The sequence below is a fragment of the Moschus berezovskii genome, chromosome 1 (assembly GCF_049115385.1).
Source record: "Moschus berezovskii isolate FMDL1 chromosome 1, NW_MosBer_1.0, whole genome shotgun sequence".
In the NCBI taxonomy this organism is placed as follows: Eukaryota; Metazoa; Chordata; class Mammalia; order Artiodactyla; family Moschidae; genus Moschus; species Moschus berezovskii.
In genome coordinates, this window is record NC_142460.1 from 87,346,008 (window position 1) to 87,372,824 (window position 26,817).

Genomic DNA, 26,817 nt, shown 5'->3' on the forward strand with positions numbered 1-26,817 from the left:
ATAAAAAAAGAAAGAATATTCTTCTAGCAAAGCCATCCTTAAAGAATTACTGAGGGAGATCTTCAGGCTCAAAGAAAGTGACCCAAATGGTAATTTGAATCTAGACAAAGAAACAACACTCTTATGGTAGTTATAAACTAATAGAGTAAATGTGTATTTCTTCTCTTAACTGATTTAAAAAGCAGTTTCTGAAACACTATGTATAAAATGGTATCAGTAAGCCAATAACACATAGAAATGTAATATGTTTTCCAGTAACACAAAGAAGCAAAGTGGTATTGATACCTAAGTAAGTAGATGATGGCTCTTCCAGAGCAAAGAAGCCAGAATGGTAAATCAGAAAGTTAATATATACACTTATAAATATATGTTTGTTCTCTTCTCTTGACTTTTATAAAAAATAAAATTATATAAAGCAATAATTATTAATTATTTCAATATGTTGTTGGGGTTTGTAATACATATGGATATAATATGAATACCAGTAATAGCATATAAAAGAGGAAGAAGAAATGGTGCTAAAAGATTAACATTTCTATATTACTGGAATTTAGTATACATCAAAAGTAGATTCTTTTTTTTTTAATTTTTATTTTTATTGGAGGCTGATTATTTTACAATATTATATTGGTTGGTTTTGCCATACATTGACTTGAATCCGACACGGGTGTACATGAGTTCCCCCTCCCGAATCCCCCTCCCACCTCCCTCCTCCCCTTATCCTCCCTCTGGGTCATCCCCGCACACCAGCCCCGAGCATCCTGTAACATGCATCGACCCTGAACTGGCGATTCGTTTCACATATGAAACATGTTTCAATGCCATTCTCCCAAACCATCCCACCCTCACCCTCTCCCACAGAGTCCCAAAGACTGTTCTATACATCCGTGTCTCTTTTGCTGTCTCGTATACAGGGTTATCATTTGCATCTTTCTAAATTCCATATATATGCGTTAGTATATTATATTGGTTGGGCTTCCCTGGTGGCTCAGAGGTTAAAGTGTCTGCCTCCAATGCGGGAGACCCGGGTTCGATCCCTGGGTCGGGAAGATCCCTTGGAGAAGGAAACGGTAACCCACTCCAGTATTCTTGCCTGGAAAATCCCATGGATGGAGAAGCCTGGTAGGCTACAGTCCACGGGGTCGCAAAGAGCCGGACACGACTGAGTGGAAGACAGACATATTGTATTGGTGTTTTTCTTTCTGGCTTACTTCACTCTGTATAATAGGCTCTAGTTTCATCTACCTCATTAGAACTGGTTCAAATGCATTCTTTTTAATGGCTGAGTAATTCTCCATTGTGTATATGTACCAAAGCTTTCTTATCTGTTCATCTGCAAATGGACATCTAGGTTGCTTCCATGTAGTGGCTATTATAAACAGTGCTGCGATGAACATTGGGGTACATGTGTCTCTTTCAATTCTGGTTTCCTCGGTGTGTATGCCCAGGAGTGCAATTGCTGGGTCAGATGGCAGTTCTATTTCCAGTTTTTTGAGGAATCTCCACACTGTTCACCATAGTGGCTGTACTAGTTTGCATTCCCACCAACAGTGTAAGAGGGTTCCTTTCTCTCCACACCCTCTCCAGCATTTATTGCATGTAGACTTTTGGATAGCAGCCATTCTGACTGGTGTGAAATGGTATCTCATTGTGGTTTTGATTTGCATTTTTCTGATTATGAGGGATGTTGAGCATTTTTTCATGTGTTTGTTAGCCATCTTTATGTCTTCTTTGGAGAAATGTCTATTTAGTTCTTTGGCCCATTTTTTGATTGGGTCGTTTATTTTTCTGGAATTGAGCTGCAGGAGCTGCTTGTATATTTTGGAGATTAATCCTTTATCAGTTGCTTCATTTGCTATTATTTTCTCCCATTCTGAAGGCTGTCTTTTCACCTTACTTATAGTTTCCTTTGCTGTGCAGAAGCTTTTGATTTTAATTAGGTCCCATTTGTTTATTTTTGCTTTATTTCCAATATTCTGGGAGGTGGGTCTTAGAGGATCCTGCTGTGATTTATGTCCGAGAGTGTTTTGCCTATGTTCTCCTCTAGGAGTTTTATAGTTTCTGGTCTTACATTTAGCTCTCTAATCCATTTTGAGTTTATTTTGGTGTATGGTGTTAGGAAGTGTTCTAGTTTCATTCTTTTACAAGTGGCTGACCAATTTCCCAGCACCACTTGTTAAAGAGACTGTCTTTTCTCCATTTTATATTCTTGCCTCTTTTGTCAAAGATAAGGTGTCCATAGGTGTGTGGATTTCTCTCTGGGCTTTCTATTTTGTTCCATTGATCTATATTTCTGCCTTTATGCCAGTACCATACTGTCTTGATGACTGTGGCTTTGTAGTAGAGCCTGAAGTCCAGCAGGTTGATTCTGGAGTTCCATTTTTCTTCCTCAAGATTGCTTTGGCTATTCGAGGTCTTTTGTATTTCCATACAAATTGTGAGATTATTTGTTCTAGTTCTGTGAAAAATATCGTTGGTAGCTTGATAGGGATTGCATTGAATGTATAAGGTAGTATACTCATTTTCACAATATTTATTCTTCCAATCCACGAACACGGTATATTTCTCCATCTATTAGTGTCCTCTTTGATTACTTTCACTAGTGTTTTATAGTTTTTTATGTACAAGTCTTTTGTTTCCTTAGATAGATATATTCCTAAGTATTTAATTCTTTTCGCTGCAACAGTGAATGGAATAGTTTCCTTAATTTCTCTTTCTATTTTCTCATTATTAGTGTATAGGAATGCAAGGGATTTCTGTGTGTTGATTTTATATCCTGCAACTTTACTGTATTCATTGATTAGCTCTAGTAGTTTTCTGGTAGAGTATTTAGGGTTTTCTGTGTAGAGGATCATGTCATCAGCAAACAGTGAAAGTTTTACTTCTTCTTTTCCAATTTGGATTCATTTTATGTCTTTTTCTGCTCTGATTGCTGTGGCCAAAATTTCCAGAACTATGTTGAATAGTAGTGGTGAGAGTGGGCACCCTTGTCTTGTTCCTGACTTTAGGGGAAAAGTTTTTCACCATTGAGGATAATGTTTGCTGTGGGTTTTTCATATATAGCTTTTATTATGTTGAGATATGTCCCTTCTATTCCCACTTTCTGGAGGGTTTTTATCATAAATGGATATTGAATTTTGTCGAAGGCTTTCTCTGCATCTATTGAAATAATCATATGATTTTTATTTTTCAGTTTGTTAATGTGGTGTATTACGTTGATTGATTTGCGGATATTGAAGAATCCTTGCATTCCTGGGATAAAGCCCACTTGGTCGTGATGTATGATCTTCTTAATGTGTTGTTGGATTCTGATTGCTAGAATTTTGTTCAGGATTTTTGCATCCATGGTCATCAGTGATATTGGCCTGTAGTTTTCTTTTTTTGTGGGATCTTTACCAGGTTTGGGGATTAGGGTGATGGTGGCCTCATAGAATGAGTTTGGAAGTTTCCCTTCCTCAGCAATTTTCTGGAAGAGTTTGAGTAGAATAGGTGTTAGCTCATCTCTAAATTTTTGGTAGAATTCAGCTGTGAAGCCGTCTGGACCTGGGCTTTTGTTTGCTGGAAGATTTCTGATTACAGCCTCTAGTTCCGTGCTTGTGATGGGTCTATTCAGATTTTCTGTTTCTTCCTGGTTCAGTTTTGGAAAGGTGTACTTTTCTAGGAACTTGTCCATTTCTTCCAGGTTATTCATTTTATTGCCATATAATTGCTGATAGTATTCTCTAATAATCCTTTGTATTTCTGTGTTGTCGGTTGTGATCTCTGCATTTTCATTTCTAATTTTATTGATTTGGTTCTTCTCCCTTTGTTTCTTGATGAGTCTGGCTAGTGGTTTGTCAATTTTATTTACCTTCTCAAAGAACCAGCTTTTGGCTTTGTTGATTTTTGCTATGGTCTCTTTTGTTTCTTTTGCATTTATCTCTGCCCTAATTTTTATGATTTCTTTCCTTCTACTACCCTGGGGTTCTTCATTTCTTCCTTTTCTAGTTTCTTTAGATGTAGAGTTAGGTTATTTAGTTGACTTTTTTCTTGTTTCTTGAGGTGTGCCTGTATTGCTATGAACTTCCCCCTTAGCACTTCTTTTACAGTGTCCCAGAGGTTTTGGGTTGTTGTGTTTTCATTTTCATTCATTTCTATGCATATTTTGATTTCTCGTTTGATTTCTTCTATGATTTGTTCATTATTCAGCAGTGTATTGTTCAGCCTCCATATGTTGGCATTTTTAATGGTTTTTCTCCCGTAATTGAGATCTAATCTTACTGCATTGTGGTCAGAAAAGATTCTTGGAATGATTTCAATTTTTTTGAATTTACCAAAGCTAGATTTATGGCCCAGGATGTGATCTGTCCTGGAAAATGTTCCGTGTGCGCTTGAGAAAAAGGTGAAATTCATTGTTTTGGGGTGAAATGTCCTATAGAGATCTATTAGGTCTAACTGGTCTATTGTATCATTTAAAATTTGTGTTTCCTTGTTAATTTTCTGTTTAGTTGATCTATCCATAGATGTAAGTGGGGTATTAAAATCTCCCACTATTATTGCATTGTTGTTAATTTCCCCTTTCATACTTGTTAGTAATTGTCTTACATATTGTGGTGCTCCTATGTTGGGTGCATAAATATTTATAATTGTTATATCTTCTTCTTGGATTGATCCTTTGATCATTATGTAGTTTCCTTCTTTGTCTCTTTTCACAGCCTTTGTTTTAAAGTCTATTTTATCTGATATGAGTATTGCTACTCCTGCTTTCTTTTAGTCTCTCTTTGTGTGGAATATCTTTTTCCAGCCCTTCACTTTCAGTCTGCATGTGTCCCTTGTTTTGAGGTGGGTCTCTTGTAGACAATATATATGGGGTTCTTGTTTCTGTATTCATTCAGCCAGACTTTGTCTTTTGGTTGGGGCATTCAACCCATTTACATTTAAGGTAATTATTGATAAGTATGACCCCGTTGCCATTTTCTTTATTGTTCTGGGTTCGAGTTTATACACCCTTTCTGTGTTTCCTGTCTAAAGAAGATCCTTTAGTATTTGTTAGAGAGCTGGTTTGGTGATGCTGAATTCTCTCAGCTTTTGCTTGTCTGTAAAGCTTTTGATTTCTCCTTCATATTTGAATGAGATCTTGCTGGGTACAGTAACCTGGGCTGTAGGTTATTTTCTTTCATCACTTTAAGTATGTCTGGCCATTCCCTCCTGGTCTGAAGAGTTTCTGTTGAAAGATCGGCTGTTATCCTTATGGGAATCCCCTTGTGTGTTATTTGCTGCTTTTCCCTTGCTGCTTTTAATATTTGTTCTTTGTGTTTGATCTTTGTTAATTTGATTAATATGTGTCTTGGAGTATTTCGCCTTGGGTTTATCTTGTTTATCTCTGGGTTTCTTGGACTTGGGTGATTATGTCTTTCCCCATTTTAGGGAAGTTTTCAACTATTATCTCCTCAAGTATTCTCTCATGGTCTTTCTTTTTGTCTTCTTCTTCTAGGACTCCTATGATTCAAATGTTGAAGAGTTTAACATTGTCCCAGAGGTCTCTAATATTGTCCTCATTTCTTTTAATTCGTTTTTCTTTTTTCCTGTTTCATTTATTTGTACAATTCTATCTTCTAGCTCGCTTATCCTGTCTTCTGCCTCTGTTATTCTACTGTTTGTTCCCTCCAGAGTGTTTCTGATCTCATCTATTGCATTATTCATTGTATATTGACTCTTTTTTATTTCCTCTAAGTCCTTATTAAACCTTCCTTCCATCTTCTCAATCCTTTTTTCCAGGTTATTTATATGTAACTCCATTTTGCTTTCAAGATTTTGAATCATTTTCACCACCAAAATTCGAAATTCTTTATCAGGTAGATTCCCTATATCTTCCTCTTTTGTTTGTGTTGGTGGGCATTTATCTTGTTCCTTTACTTGCTGGGTATTTTTCTGCCTCTTCATCTTGCTTATATTGCTTTGCTTGGGGTGGTCTTTCCCTCTTCTGGCAGTTTGTGGAGTTCTTTTTATTATGTAGTTTCCTCTCTGTGTGTGGGGTTGGACGGGTGACTTGTCAAGGTTCCATGGTTAGGGAATCTTGTGTCGGTGTTCTGGTGGATGGAGCTGGATTTCTTCTCTCTGGAGTGCAATGAAGTGTCCAGTAATGAGTTATGAGATGTCAGTGGGTTTGGAGTGACTTTGGGCAGCCTGTATATTGAAGCTCAGGGCTATTTTCCTGTATTGCTGGAGAATTTGCATGGTATGTCTTGCTCTGGAACTTGTTGACCCTTGGGTGGTGCTTGGTTTTAGTGTAGGTATGGAGACGTTTGATGAGCTCCTATCAATTAATGTTCCCTGGAATCTGGAGTTCTCTGGTGTTCTCAGGATTTGGGCTTAAGCCCCTTGCCTCTGGTTTTGGGTCTTATTCTTCAAGTAGTCTCTAGACTTCTCTGTCATTTCCAGGGTGGTTCCCTCTGTTTTAGCTTCTGTTTGCTGGTCTCTTAAGTGTCTAATTTCCGCCCTGATATTAGGGGGCGGGTGGACACTTTTTATGGCTCAGTTGTTCAGTCCTGTTCTGGGAAGGGAGGAACGCTGCAGACAAATACCTCTGGCATCTGTGGGGAGTGCTTGTAGTGTCTCAGCCACACTGGGTTTGCCCCCGCTCACAGCGCATGTGTTGTCCCAGTCTACACTGCACAGGCTTTAGGTTGCTCTGCCGGGAACTGTCCAAGGCTGGCGCTGGGTTGTATGCACTTCCCAGGTCTGAGCGGCTCAAGTTCAGTTTCTCGGGTACTCCACAAAGGCACAGACTTGGTTGGGCCTGCGTTTTGTGCCTTCCCCGGTCCGAGCAGCTCAGGTGACCAGGTGTTTGGCGAGCGCGGTCTCTGTGACTTATCGCCTTCCCAGTCCCTGCCACTCGGTTTTCTGGGTATACAACCAACGCACCTTCTCAGGCGGATATTGATGGGCCCGAGCCCAATAAGTCTTGATTAGCAACAAGCCTGCTTGCAGTTTGTATCAGATGCCTTTCTGGGGCTGCGGTCGCCCCCTCCGGCTCTGGCTAACCTCCCTGCCTGTCTTGGTGGGGGATGGGGGATGGGCCGACCGCAGCCGGCTCACTCTGCTCAGCCCTTTGTTCTGTGAGTGGGGCTGGCGGAGTCTTAGGTTAGAGTTTTCTGCCTTTTCGCGGGGAATCTATCCCACAGTCTGCTTTGCTATCCCCAGTTCTCTCAGATTGCCCTCATGGCATTCAAGCCCAATCCTCTGTCTAAGCAGTTCAGCTGGCTCCTCCCTGCCCAGCCCCCGCTTGCTAATGGCCTATGCAGGCGTCTGCGCTGCTTCTCTGCTGGGAGTTACCATTTGGCTGGTAATCTGTGGGTTTTAATTGTTTCTTTCTTTCTCCTCCCGGTTATGTGGCCCTCTGAGATTCCAGGGCTCGCCACAGATTCATCAGTGAGAGTGTTTCCTGGTGTTTGGAAACTTCTCTCTTTTTAAAACCTCCCTTCCAGGGATGGAGCTCTGTCCTTACCTCTTTTATCTTTTACATTTTTTCCTACCTCCTTTCGAAGACAATGGGCTGCTTTTCTGGGTGCCTGATGTCTTCTGCCAGCATTCAGAAGTTGTTTTGTGGACTTTACTCCGCATTCAAATGTTCTTTTGATGAATTTGTGGGGGAGAGAGTGGTCTTGAGTCCTATTCCTCCACCATCTTGTTCCTCCTCCCCCAGAAGTAGATTCTTATAAGATGTATATGTTAAATCTCAGAATAACCACTAAGAACTCCAAAAATACAGGGTAAAATTTATCACTTTACTATTTAAATATCATTTAAATATTTACTTAAGTACAAGCAAAGCAATAAGGAAGAATTAGAAGAACAGAAATACATGAGTTATGCAGGAAACCTAAAATGACATATGTAACCTTGTATCAGTAATAACATTTAATGTGGATAGATAATTAAAAAAAAAAAAGACAGATTGTTGGGCTCAATTTTTAAATAAATCAAGATCCAATTCCATGCTATCTGAAGGTGACACCAAAAGATACAAATGGGAAAAGTAAAAGCGTAGAAAAATATCACACAAACAGCAAACATTAAAAAACAACTGGAATAGCTCTACTGATATCAGACAAAAAGATTTTGAATAAAAAATTATTAAAGAGGGACATTTAAAGTGATAAAAAAGGTCAGTATATCAAGAAGATGTAACAAACCTAACAACTAGCTTCCCTGATAGCTCAGTTGGTAAACTATCTGCCTGCAATGCAGGAGACGCCAGTTTTACTCCTGGGTTGGGAAGGTCCCCTGGAGAAGGGATGGGCTACCCATTCCAGTATTCATGGGGTCCCCTTGTGGCTCAGCTGGTAAAGAATCTGCCTGCAATGCAGAAGACCTGGGTTCAGTCCCTGGGTTGGGAAGATCCCCTAAAGAAGGGAAAGGCTACCCACTCCAGTATTCTTGTCTGGAGAATTCCATGGACTATACAGTCCATGGGGTCACAAAGAGTCGGACACAACTGAGCGACTTTCACTTCACTTCACTTCACATACCTAACAACAGAGTTACAAAGTATTTGAAGCAATATCTGACAGACTCAAAGGGAGAAACAGACAATTCAACAATTACTGGATATTTTAATACTCTACTTTTAAATATAATACAAGAACTAGGCAGAAAGTAAAAAACTAAATAGAAGACTTGAAAATGCCATATGTAAGACCTCTGTACTAAAATCTACAGAAAGGAAATGTTTAAACATTATTTAAATAGAGGTACCATGTTTATGAGCTTCCCTTGTAGCTCAGTCAGTAAAGAATCTTCCTGCAGTGTGGGGGACCTGGGTTTGATTCCTGGGTTGGGAAGATACCCTGGAGAAGGAAATGGCAACCTACTCCAGTATCCTTGCCTGGAAAATCTCATGACAGAGGAGCCCGGTGGGCTGCAGTCCATGGGGTCACAAAGAGTTGGACATGACTGAGCGCCTAACACTTACTTACACTTACCATGTTATGGGCTGGAAAACTCAATATTTTTAAGATGCTTATTCTACCAAATTTATCTATAAATTTATCAGAATTCATTAATAATCTAGCTTATCTCAGTTGGTAAAGAGTCTGCCTACAATGTAGGAGACCCAGGTTCAATTCCCAGGTTGGGAATATCCTCTGGAGAAGGAAATGGCAACCCACTCTAGTATTGTTGCCTGGAGAATCCCATGCTCAGAGGAGCCTGGCAGGCTATAGTCTATGAGGGCGCAAGAGTTGGACTCGACTGAGTGACTGAGCACAACAACAACACATATCTTTTTATAGAAATTGACAAACCAATTCTAAAAGTGTATGTTAGAAATTCAAAGAATCTAGAATAACTAAAACACATTTTGAAAAGAACAGAGTTGGAAGATTTCACTTCCTGATTACAAGATGTATTGTTCAGTTCAGTCGCTCAGTCGTGTCTGACTCTTTGCGACCCCATGAATCACAGCACACCAGGCCTCCCTGTCCATCACCAACTCCCGGAGTTCACTCAAACTCATGTCCACATGGCCATCCAGCCATCTCATTCTCTGTCGTCCCCTTCTCCTCCCGCCCCCAATCCTTCCCAGCATCAGAGTCTTTTTCAGTGAATCAACTCATCGCGTGAGGTAGCCAAAGTATTGCAGTTTCAGCCTTAGCATCAGTCCTTCCAATGAACACCCAGGATTGATCTCCTTTAGAATGGACTGGTTGGATCTCCTTGCAGTCCAAGGGACTCTCAAGAGTCTTCTCCAGCACCATAGTTCAAAAGCATCAATTCTTCGGCGATCAGCTTTCTTCACAGTCCAACTCTCACATCCATACATGACCACAGGAAAAACCATAGCCTTGACTAGACGGATGTTGGTTGGCGAAGTAATGTCTCTGCTTTTTAATATGCTATCTAGGTTGGTCATAACTTTCTTTCCAAGGAGTAAGCGTCTTTTAATTTCATGGCTGCAATCAGCATCTGCAGTGATTTTGGAGCCCAAAAAAATAAAGTCTGACACTGTTTCCACTGTTTCCCCATCTATTTCCCATGAAGTAATGGGACCAGATGCCATGATCTTTGTTTTCTGAATGTTGAGCTTCAAACCAACCTTTTCACTCTCCTCTTTCACTTTCCTCAAGAGGCTTTTTAGTTCCTCTTCACTTTCTGCCATATTGTAAACCTACATTAATTAGATATTGTGGTAGTCAAAAAAAAAAGACAAATAGACCAATGATTGTAGAAGAGAGAATCAAGAAATTGACCCATGCATACGTGGTCAATTTATTTCTGACTGAGGCACTAATACAAATCAATTAGGAAAGGAAAATCTTTTTAACAAATAATGATGGAACAGCTGGGCAAATAGGGGGGAAAAATGGACCTTAATCCCTATCTCATACCATAATCAGAATTAACTTGAGATGAATTATAGTCCTGAAAATGAAAGTTTCTTGAGAAAACAAAGAATGATATCTCCATTACCATGGGATAGTCAATGATTACTTATACAGGAATCAAAAAAATTCAAAATAAAAGAAAAAATAAATTGTCCTTAAGGTAAATTAATCTTTTGTTCATCAAAAGACATTTTATTGTCTTAAAGAAAATGGAATGATAAGTCACAAATGGAAGAAAATAAAATTTTTTCTGATGAAAGACTCTTAAGCAAAATATATAAAGAATTCTGTTGAAGCTTTGGCACTACTCATTTCTGTAACCTTAAGTAAATAAACTTTCCAAACTTAAAATTTCTTTCTTATGGCTCGGCTTAAGTGTCACAGGGGACATTTCTAAAGTGCTATGATTTTTTTAATCTACAGCAAGTGAATTGGTATAAATTACATAAAGAAGAGGATAGTAGGAAAGGAATATGAATAAAGATCATTTTGGTAATTGACAATAGCTTTTAAGTACCCCTGGGTATGGGGATTTACATTAAAGTAGAAACTGTTTACAAAGAAAAAAAATGTGAAGCTCTCCAACTGGGATAGGAAAATGATAAGGATATTTTATAAATGCCATAGGAATGTAGACTGGCAGATAGTGGGAATTACAAAATGTTTGTTCATCCATTGTGCCTGTCCTTGTGTTTTTCAGGAAAGTGATATTAGAATAAAGGAATATTAGAAATGAGGAAAGTAGAGTGCTTATTATAAGAAGGAATTTGATACCATTGAACACATCACTTAGTATTTACTTAACTTTTATAGATAAGTATGATATTTAAAATTTGTAACATCTCCTTAAAGGTCTTTTAAAAAGCCAGTAACCATTTCCCTTGGAAATGGGAGATTTGATTAGATCTTTTTTTAAAAGAAGTTCTAATTCATGTTATTCTTGGTCTCTTTTCAGATGAAACTAGGTCATTTACTAAACTATTATTTGATATAAAAAATATTAAAAGGGATTTTATATTTTTCCACCATTATATTCAATTACCCTAAATATGTCAGTTATTGCTTCTCCTGTATCATTGTTAAAATTTTTCAAAATAATTGTCATAACATGAGCATAGGAAAGTTCTCACAGAGGAAAAACAAAGCCTTATTTAAAACTTATAAGAATTAATAATTATCTATGAAACATTAGAAAATTCCTCATGTTTTTTCATTTCATTTTCAGGCTTAACTGAGTTGAATGACAGTCCAGTTCCCCAGGAACTTGAGCGCTGCAAGTCTCCTACTTCAGGTAAACATGAGTGGTAATTTTCAGGCTTCTGGTAACTCATTGTAGTAATCCACTGCCTTATCTTCATAATTCTTGGGAAATTCATAATTTTGGTAATTAAGTATAATTTCATTTCTTAAATTCAATCATAAGCAAATTTGATTCCAAAATAAAATATAAATGTCTAAAAATATTTATGGCTTCCCCAAAAATTAAAATCAAAGGTATGAGTGCAATACTTTTAAAGACATTTTAAAGGAAGGTTATTCTACAGATATATTAGTAATGTTAAGTAAAAATTGGTTATATTATGTAGACATTGTCTTAACAGTTGGAGCTTAATTAGTGGGAAATACACACTATAGGCGGAGGAGCATAAGAAACCAGCCCTCTGGATCATAGTATTGAAACATATGTATTTGTTGGCAAAGAAAAATTATAATATATGTTGAGAATAAAACAAAGTGTGAGCCCATTATATTATAAACATGAGTATAAAGGTTATTAGGAGTAAGTTTTTACAACATTTGAAGCATTTGCAAAATTAAGGAGTAAGTTTTTAAAGTATGTGAAAAAATTTTTAACAGGTAGAAATTGGTGATGGTAATCATTATGAATGATTTGCTTTTTAAAAAAACTTGTATTTACCTGATTTTAGTATTACATAAATTGTTAAGCACCAAAAAGTTAGGTATATCTTTGACATTGAACTATAGGTCTGTTTTCATAGACGAGTTGACTCACTGGAAAAGACTCTAATGCTGGGAAAGGTTGGGGGCGGGAGGAGAAGGGGACGACGGAGAATGAGATGGCTGGATGGCGTCACCGATTCTGTGGACATGAGTTTGAGTGTACTCCGGGAGTTGGTGATGGACAGGGAGGCCTGGCGTGCTGTGATTCATGGGGTCGCGGAGAGTCGGACACGACTGAGCGACTGAACTGAACTGAACTGACCCAAATATGATAATTCATTTTTATTTAAAAAATTGTTTTAAACTTCATGCAAATTTATAAACAGTAATCTCTTTATAAAGCAGTGAATTTTGACCTTTAGAAATTCAGTTGGAATTGTGACATTTCTTCAGTTTACTCCTTTAAGAGTTGCTAGTTGTTTATTCTTTAGGAATGTAGATTGAGTAGAATCTAGTTGTGTCCTGTGTAAATTTCTGTTTTAATCATATCCGTTTAATCCTTATTGTACTGCTTTCATTTTAAGCATAGCCTCATACATTTACCCTTTCTTTTGTATTCCCATTGGCACCATCCTAATCTAGGTATTTATTATACGTATGGTATCACAAAGATATTCTAACAGGTGTCTCTGTTTTCCATGTCTCCCTCTTAGAATTCATTTTGTATATCATGGTGCAAAATTAATCTTCTTAAAATACTACTTTGATATATTCCTGTATCAGAAATCTTCAATTAAAATATAATTCAACATCCTGTATCAAATTTAGATAATTTAACCTCATTTTAAATTCTCATCCATAATCTGAATTTGAAAGTAATCTGAATTTGAGGTTTTAACATCAAAAATGGAATAAAAAACTGTCCTTTTCATCTTTCCCCATGCATTGTTTCCATCCTCTTGAAAAAATAAACATTATTGTTAGTTTATCCTTCTAGACAGTTTGTGTTTGTAAACAAAAAGAAGTAGGCTTTTGCTTTCTGTTTTATACAAAAGCAGTATATTGTATGCATTTCACTGTACTTTGCTTGTTTCACTTTACAGTGTATCTTGCTTTCCATTTCATTATTTTCATATTCTTATTTACATTATATGATATTGAATTACATGTGTATACTATAATTTATTTAATCACTTCCCCAGTTAAAGTATACTTAGTTCAGTACCAGTCTATTGCTATGTCAAACTGCTGCAGTAACTAAATGTTGTGCAGGTATACCAATTGGATGAATTCCTAAAACTGAAGTTGCTGGGTCAAAGAGCATATACTTGTTTAATCTCCAGTTGCTCTCCTTGGGGTTTGTAACTTTTCATTCCTTCCAGCAATAACATGAAAATACTTGTTATCAAATTTTTTAATGTTTGCAAGTCTGTTTAGTAAAAGAGATATGTCAGTGCAGTTTCAGTTTACCTCTCACATATTGTAAGTGATGTTGAAGGTATATATTTCATATATTTAAGAGCTCTTTAAATATTTTGTAAATTATCTATTCATACACTTTGCTCATTTTCTATAAGGTTGTTTATTCTTTTCATAATAATTAATCTTCTTCATAAGTTAAAATTTTCTCTGTGACATGAGACCCAAATATTTTTTTCAATATAACTTTTAACTTTGCTTATGATGTGTTTTACTGTAGTTTTTTTTTTTTTTAATAATCAGACACTGATCTTTTCCTTTAAGGACTTCTTTCTTTATGCCCAGCAATTTAAATACTATACATTATCTACTTTTTTTTTAACGTTTTAGTAGAATTCCCCTCTCAATCATTTACCCATTGTTATTTATTTGCATGTTTGTACTTTCTCTGAAATGCAAAGATTGAGAGCCTTTCTTGAATTAGGCTACCAAGTAGTTGATCTATTTTCTGTTTATTTAAACAGAAACAATGGTTTCTTTTGTTTTTTTACCTTACTGATTTCTGCTTTTATCATTATTAGTACCCTCCTCTGTTTTCCTTCATTTTTTCCCTGTCACCTTTTTGTGGTCGATGCTTAATTCATTTATATTTATTATTTCTTACATATTGATATAACAGGGCTAAATTTCTCTTTGAACTCTGCATTAAACATATAATACCTTTTGATATATTAAGATTGCATTAACAGTGTTTTATATATAGTAAACAATTTGTTTATATTTCTTTGACCCAAGAGTTATTTAATGTGTGTGGCATTAGGCAGCTGAAAGTATTACATTATGTCGTTCATGTCCTTACTTACATTTTGATTACTTGATTTGTCAAAGATGGGAAAAAGACAAATTAAAATATTGTATTAATAATGTCTTTCTATTCGTTCTTGTATCTTCTATTTTTTATTCTTTATATTCATGTGTAAATATGCAAAGATATATGCATATTCTATGTTAATCATCATTGTTCATATTATATTGTGTCCACCTGATATCACCTTTTTGCTATTAATACCACAACTCTTGCTTTTATTTGTAATTTCTTTTTGTATTTCTTGGCCTTACCTCTTTTGGGATAAAATTTTTTTAACTGAGGTATAATATATGAACCTCAAAGTGCATAATTCTTAAGAGTTCAGGTAGACTAGTTTTTACAAATGAATACTCCATGTAAACGTACCCATATCAAAAGATATGGAATGTTACTAGATACCACTCTTTTGCCCCTCTCAGCCACTAATACCCACAAAGGTACCTACTGTTCTGACTTTTATCATCATAGATTAGTTTTGTGGGTTTTGGACTATCAGATGAATGAAACCATTCAATATTTACATTTTTTTGCTTATTTTTTTCAATATATATAATATTCATCTATGTTGCTGATGATATTTGTTGATGTGTAATACTCCATTATACAAATATATCTCTATACAGTTTATTATTGCTGAATATTTAGGTGGTTTTCAGTTGGGAGCTACTATAAGTAAAGCTATTATGACCAATCTTGTACAATTTTTAGTACAAATATAACATCTCTATGTTACATGTATCTGGGAGTGGAGTTTTGGGGTTACAGGGTATGCATGTGTTAAACTTCAGTAAATACTACTGAATTTTTAAAAGTGATTACACCAATTTTTCTTCCATTAATAGCATATAAAAATTCTATTTGTTCCACATACTTGCCAATGTTTTTATTTTTCCAACTTTAGTCATTCTGAGGTATATATAGGACTATCTCACTGTGGAATCAAATTGCAATGCATGTGCCTGATGTCTAATGATTTTGATGAACTTATTTTATGTTAATTGGCTACTTTGGATATCATCTTTTATGAGATACTCAAGTCTTCTACTCATTGTTATTATGTTGCCAACTTTTCCTTTTGATAAGAAATTCTGTGTATGTGTATAGATAGGTAGATAGATATGAATGTGTATAGATAAAAGAAGTACTTCTGTTGGGTGTATATAGAGCAAACTATCTTTTCCCATTCTGTGCCTCCCCTTTTACTCTCTTTAAAGGTGGTCTTTTGATGAACAAAAGATTTTAATGCTAATGTTGCTCAATGTATCAATATTATTTTTACTGTTAATGCTTTGTGTGTTTTGTTTTTAAAAACATCTCTGTCTACCCTAAGGTCATAAAACAATTTCCCTGTTTTCTAGGAGCCTCATTGTTTTACCTTCAATTTTAAGTTCAAGTTCCACTTGAAATGTATTTCTGTGTCTGATGTGAGGAAAGAGTCAAGGTTTATTACTTTCATTTAGGTATCCGGTTGATAAGGACCATTTATGAAAAAACTATCATTTCCTCTAGGCACTAAAGTGGTACTTCTGTCACAAATTAGTGTACTCTATCTACTATGTATCTATATTTCTAGACTTTATGTATAATTTCATTTGCATGTTTATCTATCATTTATCCTATTCCTTACTGTTTTAACTGCTGTAGTTTTGCAGTATTGCTGATAGTACAGGTCCTTCAATTTTATTTCTGTGGTTCTTTTTCAAGAATGCTATAGTTATTTTAGGTCTTTTTTGTTTTCATATAACTTTTAGAAAAAAATTATCAGTTTGCACACAAGTTGACATGCTTGGATAGTGACTACAGTTTCATTGTATCTGTAGATCAGTTCGTCAGAACTGATATTCAAAATGAATTTTCCATTTGGTATCTCTTCATTTATTTCTTCTTTCAGTAATATTTTTATTTTTCTTTGTAGAGGTCTTACACATCTTTCATTACCTTTATTACCTGGTATTTGATCTTTTGTGTTGCAATTTTTTTAATATCTTTTTTATGCTTTGTGGCTTTAATATAAAAGTAATTAATTTTTGTGTATTGATATTATATCCAGAACATTTGATAAACGTATTTAACTTCAGTAATTTGTTCAGTTCAGTTCAGTCACTCAGTCGTGTCCGACTCTCCGTGACCCCATGAATCACAGCACGCCAGGCCTCCCTGTCCACCACCAACTCCCGGAGTACACTCAAACTCATGTCCACAGAGTCGATGATGCCATCCAGCCATCTCATTCTCGGTCGTCCCCTTCTCCTCCTGCCCCCAACATTTCCCAGCATCAGAGTCTTTTCCAGTGAGTCAACTCATCGCATGAGGTGACCAAAGTATTGCAGTTTCAGCTTCAGCATCAGTCCTTCCAATGAACACCCAGGATTGATCTCCTTTAGAAAGTAATTTGTTAGTTCTTTTGAATTATCTATGCATCTAATTATCCTCCATGGGGTCTCAGAGAGTCAGACACAACTGAGTGACTGAACTGACTCTGTTAAAAGGACAATTCTATTTCTTATTTCTAAAGGAAGAAATCAGCTAGAACCTTCAAAGCAATGTTGAATAGATGTGATGTTAGCAGATATCTTTTCTTTTTTTCCAGTCTCAGGTATATGTCTTTCAAGATTTCATAGTTAATTTTGAGGATTGCTACAGGTGTTTAATAGACATTCTGCTTTTAGTCCTCTGCCTTGGCTGTTTCTTCTTTTATTAATGTTAAAGCAGATCTGGAAACACCATCACATTTTTTTTTTTTTTTTTGGCAAAGCACTCAAAGTCCTTTGAGTCCTTTGAGCAATCAAATAGATTGCTTCAAAACAGGAAGATTTTGACTACTTTTGTATTATGTTATTTGAAACAGAAATGCTTGACTAAGATTCATTACCACTTCATTGCCTTATTTGAGAATGGTTTACTGGCAGGTCCCATTCTTTTTTAGTAGCCATTTTAAACTATAAATAATCATGATTGAGGAATGATATTTTTTCTTACATTAGCTTTCTAATCACTGTATATATTTCTTAAAATATGTGAAGTTTATCTTTCTGGGGCAAATACCAACAGATTTTTTTTATCTTAGTTAAAATTGCTGGAAATAATGAATATTTGCTTATTCCATTCATCATGAAAAAGGAAAAATAATTGTGCTATATTAATGAATCTTTTTTAATCCCACAAAGGAGAATGTGTTCAACACTATTTCCAGCATACCAGGCCAACAAATGTACTTAAAACACATTCTGCAATTTCTTGCTGTTGTGAAAATTGCTGCATTCAATCTAGATTATCAGGAAAGGTATAGTTATGGTAAATGAAGATTCTTAGCCCAATCAAATCTTAAAATGTAACCATGAAAAAAGAATCATTTAAAATTTTAATAGTAGCTTTATGAAATTCATGATGTACATTATCTTTAGAGGTAGAAAAGAATGAAAATATAAACAGTTAAAATGTTTAGATAACTTAAAGTGATAGAATCAATATACATGATTAAGAATATTTGTAATACATTCTAACTTTTGAAAAACTAATAAAAACAGTCATGCCTCCTAGCAAGTCCCCTTGATTTATACACTTAGAGAAATTTCATAGGTCTGATTAGTAATGGCAATTATTATGTTTATATATCAGTATATCTCCCTTTTTTATGTATATATGGCATTTAAGACCCAACATTCTTTTTTCCACATAATGCATTGGGTTTTAAGCTTAAAACCTGTATCAGAATCATATGAAGAATTTTTATTAAAACATAGATTGCTGAGTATAAGAGATTCAAATTCAATAAATCTAGATTAGGGCCTGGTAGTTTGCATTTCTAGCAAGTTCCCAGGTGGTATTAATGCTTCTGGTCTCTGAACCACTGGAGAACCATGACTCTATGAAACTTTTTTTTTTTTTTTGCCTTATTTGTTCAGTAGTTGCTTCCCTTCTTGGTTTCTGTTTTGGGGTCCCAAACTCTCACCTATTTAAATCCGCTAAAAAACATATTAAAACTTTGACACAAATATCTCTAAGAGAGATCAGAAATAAAGAAAGCCAGAGACCAGTATTCATGTTATAACTCTGCTTTCTTACATGGATCTTAAACTCCTTTTTATGCCAATAAACTGCAAGTAATACAGGGTGAAGTTTCAGACTATTAAATATTTCCTTTAGGATAATGTGAGAGAACAGAATAGGGATTGGGAGCTGAAAGGATCCCAATGAACCAATCAGAACATTGATATTCTCAGCTTTCAAGATAACAGTCATTTCATATTATTCATTCACCCAACTGTTACATTCAAAAAGTAAGTCAAAGTGTCTATAGTTAGAGTGATATTATGATATCCACTAAGAATAAACTAATTAACAAAATAAAAATATCCCGTGCCAAATGGACCTAACAGTCTATCTGCAGAAATAAACATTAAAGCAATAGTTATACAAATTATTATCTTTCCTTAAAGCTGTGTAACCATTTTTCACTCACCAGGTAAGGTTGTGTAGTTTGGGTATTGCTGAAACATACTTCCCAAAGCGGTGAGCAGAAGCTAACTTCAGCACTAGCTCCACCAAATCTGGAACAGGACTGCAATCCCCTAAGAAAACAGTCCCTTTTTCTTTAGGCCAAGAGTTGAAAATTAATCAAGCCCTCAACTGTAGGATTATGTCTGCCCACAAGGTGTGCATTTTTTTAAATTCATTCTCCTTGAAGGTTTGCCTTTAAAAATTATTTTCTCAGTTTAACATTTTTGGGGGAGGGTTAGCATTAGGTCGTAATACTGCTGCTACCTATGTAGCCATCCATCCTCAAGGTTCTGTCTACAATATACAATAGCATAATATTTATCCCTAAAGATATCTTTATTAAAAATTGTCATGGAAACTAATGCCACAAAATGCTAAAAAAAAAAATCAGTTGTTCTCAAACCTGGGTTAAAACTAGGTCTTAGAACCTGGTTTTAATGCCATTTCTGTGTAATTCTGCATGTCTAGAACCCCATTACATCCTTCAAGAAAGAAAGCTTCTTCCTTTCAAAGTGTCCTCTGTTGGAACAGTACCAAAATACTCAGGTAAAGGCTCAAAACAGTTATTTTGTGCCTTCCAAATAGTTATTATGAAAGTCACCTGTAAGGTAAAAACTCTTGGTTCATTTGGGCTAAAAAATTACATGCCAATAGTTTTTTATTCCCTTCCTTTAGGACTTGCTACCAGAACTCCCGAGGCAGCACCAGGCTTTTATAGGAATGAAATACCAACTATGAGACAGAGGAATCAAGTACATCATTTGCCAGGTGAAAGTGAAAATTTCTTTTATGAACAAAGAAGTTATTATCTCCACAATTTGTTCCAAAACCTTTCTTATTTGTTGTGCTAAAAATACATCTCCCTCATGGTGAATAAAGACCAATTTCCCTAAAGCACTGGTTAAAATTATAAATATGAACTTCATTAGATATACAGCAGGAATTCCTAAGGCTTTTGAAATGTGCCACAGAATTTTGATAGTGGGGTTTTCTACTTTAAATCTGGATAATTTCATCAGGCCTATAAGAAAATATAAAGTGGCCAACAGAGAATTCAGGGAAAACCTAAGAGCCAAAAACTAGAATAGTTTTGTAAAAATTCTCCTGTATTCTTCATGATTAAATATTTTCTGTGATCAGAAACAACTGTGATGCTCATGGAAACTCCGAAGAATTGCCTTAAAGCAGCAATATTCTCTCAGAAAGTGAGCAAAAAGAAAAGTCCTACATATTTTATGCAGGCTTATTGCATATTTGGTGCTATTCATAGGAACCAAATAAGAAGGGGAAGGGGGCAGATGTACACCTATGGCTGATTCATTTTGATGTTTGACAGAAAACAACAAAATTCTGTAAAGCAATTATCCTTCAGTTAGAAAAGAAATAAAATTTTAAATAATACACAGTTTTCTTAAAATAGGCATTCATTATAAAATGACTTATGACTAGATTTAAAGGCAAATTTGGCCTTGGAGTACAAAATGAAGCAGAGGAAAGGCTAACAGAGTTTTGCCAAGAGAACGCACTGGTCATAGTAAACACCTTCTTCCAATAACACAAGAGAAGACTCTACACATGGACATCACCAGATGGTCAATACTGAAATAAGATTGATTATATTATTTGGAGCCAAAGATGGAGAGGCTCTATACAGTCAGCAAAAACAAGACCAGGAGCTGACTGTGCTCAGATCATGAATTCCTTTTTGAAAAATTCAGACTTAAATTGAAGAAAGTAGGAAAAACCATTAGAGCATTCAGGTATGACCTAAATCAAATCCCTTACAATTATACAGTGGAAGTGACAGATAGATTCAAGGGATTAGATCTGATAGAGTGCCTAAAGAAATATGGATGGAAGTTCATGACATTGTACAGGAGGCAGTGATCAAGACCATCCCCAAGAAAAATGCAGAAAGGCAAAAAGGTTGTCTGAGGAGGCCTTACAAATAGCTTTGAAAAGAAGAGAAGCAAAAGGCAAAGGAGAAAAGGAAAGATATACCCATTTGAATGCAGAGTTCCAAAGAATAGCAAGGAGAGATAAGAAAGCCTTCCTCAGTGATCAATGCAAAGAAATAGAGGAAAACAATAGACTGGGAAAGACTAGAGATCTCTTCAAGAAAATTAGAGATATCAAGGGAACATTTCATGCAAAGATGGGCACAATAAAGGATAGAAATGGTTTGGACCTAACAGAGGCAGAAGATATTAAGAAGAGGTGGCAAGAATACACAGAAGAACTGTACAAAAAAGATCTTCATGACCCGGATAACCACGATGGTGTGATCACTTACCTACAGCCAAGACATCCTAGAATGCGAAGTCAAGTGGGCTTTAGGAAACATCACTATGAACAAAGCTGGTGGAAGTAACAGAATTCCAGTTGAGCTCTTTCATATCCTCAAAGATGATGCTGTGAAAGTGATGCACTCAATATGCCAGCAAATTTGGAAAACTCAGCGATGGCCACAGGACTGGAAAAGGTCAGTTTTTATTCTGATCCCAAAGAAAGGCAATGCCAAAGAATGTTCAAACTACTGTACAACTTCAGTCATCTCACATGCTGACAAAGTAATGCTCAATATTCTCCAAGCCAGGCTTTAGCAGTACATGAACTGTGAACTTCCAGATAGTCAAGCTGGATTTAGAAAAGACAGAGGAACCAGAGATCACATTGCCAACATCCGTTGGATCATCGAAAAAGCAAGAGAGTTCCAAAAAAGCAGTTCCAGTTCCACTTTCTTAACTGTGCCAAAGCCTTTGACTGTGTAGATCACAACAAACTGTGGAAAACTCTTCAAAAGATGGGAATACCAGATCACCTTACCTGCCTCCTGAGAAATCTGTAGGCAGGAAAGAAGAAACAGAACTGGACATGGAACAACAGACTGGTTCCATACAGGGAAAGGAGTACATCAAGGCTGTATATTGTCACCGTGCTTACTTAACTTATATGCAGAGTACATCATGCAAAATGCCAAGCTGGATGAAGCAAAGCTGGAATCAAGATTGCCAGGAGAAATATCAATAATCTTAGATATGCAGATGACACCACCCTGATGGAGAAAGTGAAGAACTACTAAAGAGCCTCTTGATGAAAGTGAAAAATTTGGCTTAAAACTCAGCATTCAAAAACTACAATCATGGCATCTGGTCCCTCACTTCATGGCAAATAGATGGGAAAACAATGGAAACAATGAGAGACTTTGGGGGGAGGGCTCCAAAATCACTGCAGATGTTGACTGCAGCCATGAAATTAAAAGATGTTTGCTCCTTGGAGGAAAAGCTATGACCAACCTAGACAGCATATTAAAAAACAGAGACATTACTTTGCCAACAAAGGTCTGTCTAGTCAAAGCTATGGTTTTTCCTGTAGTCATGTATAGATGTGAGAGTTGGACTATAAAGAAAGCTGAAAGCTGAAGAATTGATGGTTTTGAATTGTGGTGCTAGAGAAGACTCTTGTGAGTCCCTTGCACTGCAAGGAAATCCAACTAGTCAATCCTAAAGGAAATCAATCCTGAATATTCATTGGAAGGACTGATGCTAAAGGTGAAACTCCAGTACTTTGGCTACCTGATGCGAAATATTGAGTTACTGGTAAAGACCCTGATGCTGGGAAAGATTAAGGACAGGAGGAGAAGGGAACAACAGAGGATGAAATAGTTGGATGGCATCACTGACTCAATGGACATGAGTTTGAGCAAGTTCCAAGAGTTGGTGATGACAGGGAAGCCTGGCATGCTGCAGTCCATGGGGTCACAGTTGGACAAGACTAAGCAACTTAACTGAACTGAGATTTACATCATTAACCAGCATGAATTACCAATGTTCTAGACCCCAAATAAAATTAGTGGCCAAGAAACCTAAAAATGGTTATAACCCAGAATTTTCCATACAGTAGTTTCCTTTTTCCTATGTAATAGTACAACACCCCTGTGGCATGCCATTTTCTGATGAAAAACAAGAAGCTCAGAGTATTTAAATAGGTGGAGCTGGAATCCTCAATGAGTTATATTTGGGTGTAAAGCCTACGATTTCCCTCTAATTTTCATTAATAAATTGAGAACAAGAAACACGAGAATTACAAGAAATAATCACTATTGAAATTGTATGACATCCCATTGGCAGAGACAAGATGGCAGAGTAGAAGGATGTGCACTCACCTATTCTTAGAAAAGTACCAAAATCATAACTAACTGCTGAAATCCACCAACAATAAACACTGGAGCCTACCAAACAATAAACACTGGAGCCTACCAAAAAAAGATCCTGTACATCCAAAGGCAAAGAAGAAGCCACAATGAGTCAGTGGGAAGGGTACAGTCATGATAAATCCATACCTGCCAGGTGAGCAACCCACAAACTGGAAAATGATTATAACACAGAAATTCTCCCGCAGGAGTGGAAGTCTGAGCCCACTTCAGGCTCCCTAACCTGAGGGTCTGACAGAAAAATGAGGAGCCCCCAGAGAATCTGGCTTGGAAGGCCTCTGGAGTTTGTTCATGGGAATTCTGTAGGACTGGGGGAAACACAGTGCCCTCCACTCTTGAAGGGCACACATAAGGTCTCATGCATACCAGGACCCAGGGAAAAAAAAGAAAGCAGTGGCCTCATAAGAGCCAAAGCACACTTACCTGCTAGTTTTGGGGAGGGGAGGGGCTCTCCCGTGGAGGCAGGAGGCAGCTATGGCTCACTACAGGGACAAAAACACTAGCGGAATACTTATTAGTGTGAATCCTCCTGGAGGTCACCATTTTCTCTCCAAGATTTGACTTCATCCAACAGGCTCCAGTGCTGGGATATCTCAGTCCAAACAATCAATAGGTCAGGAACTTAATCCCACCCATCAGCAGACAGCCTACTTAAAAGTCTTCCTGAGCACATAGCTGCCCATAAAACACAGCCCTGTCCCCCAGAGGGACAAGACCCAGCTCCACCCACCAGTAGATGGGAACCAGTTCCTCCCACCATGAAGCCACCATGTAAGCCTCTTAAACAGTCTCATTCACCTGGGGACAGACAGTAGAAGCAAGAAGAACTATAACCATGCACCCTGAGGAATGGAAACCACAACAACGGAAAGTTAGTGTGAGACAGAGGACTATGTGCCAAGTCCAAGATCTCGGAAGAATGGAGGCATCGATCAAGAAGAGACAGGAAATGTTTAACAGAAAGCTAGAAGGCCTAAAGAGCAAACAAACAGATGAATAATACAATAACTGAAATACAAAATACATTGAAAGTGATCAATAGCAGAATAAGTAAGGCAGAAGAACAGATAAGTGAGCTGGAAGACAGAATGGTGGAAATCATGGCTGTGGAACAGAATAAAGAAAAAAGAATGAAAGAACAGTGTAAGAGACCTCTGGGACAACATGAAAAGCACCAACATTCACATTATAGGGATCCCAGAAGGAGAAGACAGAAAAAAAGGACCTGAGAAAATATTTGCAGAGATAATAGCTGAAAACTTCCCTCACATAGGAAAGGAAACATCCACCAAAGCCCTGGAAGCATGGAGTCCAGGCAGAATAAACCCAAGAAGAAACACACCAAGACACATAGTAATCAAACTGATAGAAATTAAAGACAAAGAAAAAATACTAAAATTAACAAGAGAAGATCAACAAATAACGTACCAGGAACTCCCATAAGGTTATCTGCAGACCAGAAGGGAGTGGTATAATATTTTTAAAGCGATGAAAGGGAAGAACCTACAACCAAGAATACTCTACCCAGCAAGGATCTCATTCAGATTTGATGGAGAAATCAATAGCCTTACAGAGTAGCAAAAATTAAGAATTCAGTCAGACCAGCTTTGTAACAAATGCCAAAGGAACTTCTCTATGTGAAAAGAAAATGTCATAGCTAGAAACAAGAAAATTATGAATGGAAAAGCTCTCTGGTAAAGGCCAACACATTGTGATAAGAGGAGAGTACAAATGCAGGCTATTGAAAATACACTGGAAATTAAAAGATCAATGACTTAGAACAATCTTTTTATATACAGACTGTTGTATCAAAACCTGATGATAACTGCACCCTGAAAATCTACAAAGATAACACACAGAAAAGAAAAAGTAATCCAAATACAACAGTAAAGTTAGTCATCAAATCACAGAAGAGAGCAAAAGGGGAAGGTAAGAAAAAAGACCTTCAAAACCAGATCCAAAACAATCAACAAAATGGCAATAAGAATATGCATATTGATAATTACCTTAACCATAAATGGATTAAATGCCCCAACCAAAAGCTACTGAGTAGCTGAGTGGATACAAGAATAAGACCCATATATATGCACATATATACAAGAGACCAACTTCAGATCTAGAGATACATACAGACTGAAAGTGAGGTGATAGAAAAAGGAATTTCCTGCAAATGGAAATTAAAAGAAGCTGGAGTAGCAATACTCATATCAGACAAACTTTAAAGACTGTTACAAGAGACAAAGAAGAACATTACCTAAAGATAAATCAATTCAAGCAGAAGATACAGTTCTAAATATATATGCACCTAACATAGCAGCATCTCAATATATAAGGCAAATATACTAATAGCCTTAAAAGGAGAAGTCAACAGTAACACAGTAATATTGGGGGACATTAACACCCTACTGTCAATGAACTGATCATTCACAAGAAACTCAATAAGGAAACACAGGGCCTTAAATGACACATTAGACCAAATGAACTTAGTTGATATTTATAGACTATTCAAATTTATATAAATATAAATCCAAAAGGAGCAGAACACACATTCTTCCTAACTGCACATGGAACATTTTGCAGGATGGATCACATGCTGGACACAAAGTGGCCTCAGTACATTTAGGAAAATGGAAATTATATCAAGCATATTTTCTGACCATAACACTATGAGATTGTAAATCAACTACAATGAAAAAAAATGTAAAAAAAAAAAAAAAAACACAAACATGTGGAAACCAAACAATATGCTACTAAACACCAGTGGATCACTGAAGAAATCTAACAGGAAATAACAAATACTTAGTAACAAATAAAAATAAAAGCATAATGACCTGAAACTTATGGGATGCAGTAAAGCAGTTTTAAGAGGAAAGTTTATAGCAATATGATCTTACCTCAGGAAATTCAAAAAAATCTCAAATAATCAACTTAAACTTACACCTAAAGCAACTAGAGAAAAAAGAACAAACAAAACCCAAAGTGAGTAGAAGAAAAGAAATCATAAAGATCAGAGCAGAAATCAATGAAATAAGAGTTGAAGAAAATGATAGAAAATATCTATAGAACTAAAAATTGGTTCTTTAAAAAGATTTTTTAAAAATTGATAAACCTTTAGCCAGACTCACCACAAAAAAAGGGAGAAATCTCAAATCAATAAAATTAAGAATGAAAAGAGAGAAGTTACAAAAGACACCACAGAAATACAAAGGATCATAAAAGACTACTACAAACAATTATATGCCAATAAAATGGACAACCTAGAAGAAATGGACAAATGCTTAGAACAATGCAAACTTCCAAGGCTGAACCAGGAAGAAACTGAAAATATGAATAGACTATCACAAGCACTGATATTGAAGCTATAATTAAAAACTCCCAACCAAAGTCCAGAAATCCTTCACCAAATACTAACAAACCAAATCCAACAACCCATTAAAAGGATCATATACCATGATCAAGTGGGATTTATCCCAGGGACACAAGGATTTTCCAATATCTGCAAATCAATTAGTGTGATACACCACATTAACAAAACTATATGACCATCTCCA

The 26,817-nt window shown here is 36.3% G+C and overlaps 1 protein-coding gene across 1 annotated transcript in view; it reads left to right on the plus strand.

Moving 5' to 3' along the window:
- Positions 1–26,817, plus strand: part of STXBP5L (syntaxin binding protein 5L) — a 347,821-nt gene that overhangs the window by 254,095 nt on the left and 66,909 nt on the right. Inside the window, exons 21-22 of the mRNA XM_088837386.1 lie at positions 11,590–11,655; positions 19,729–19,821. Of these exons, the coding sequence (XP_088693512.1) occupies positions 11,590–11,655; positions 19,729–19,821 (159 nt within the window). The remainder of the gene's footprint in view (positions 1–11,589; positions 11,656–19,728; positions 19,822–26,817) is intronic.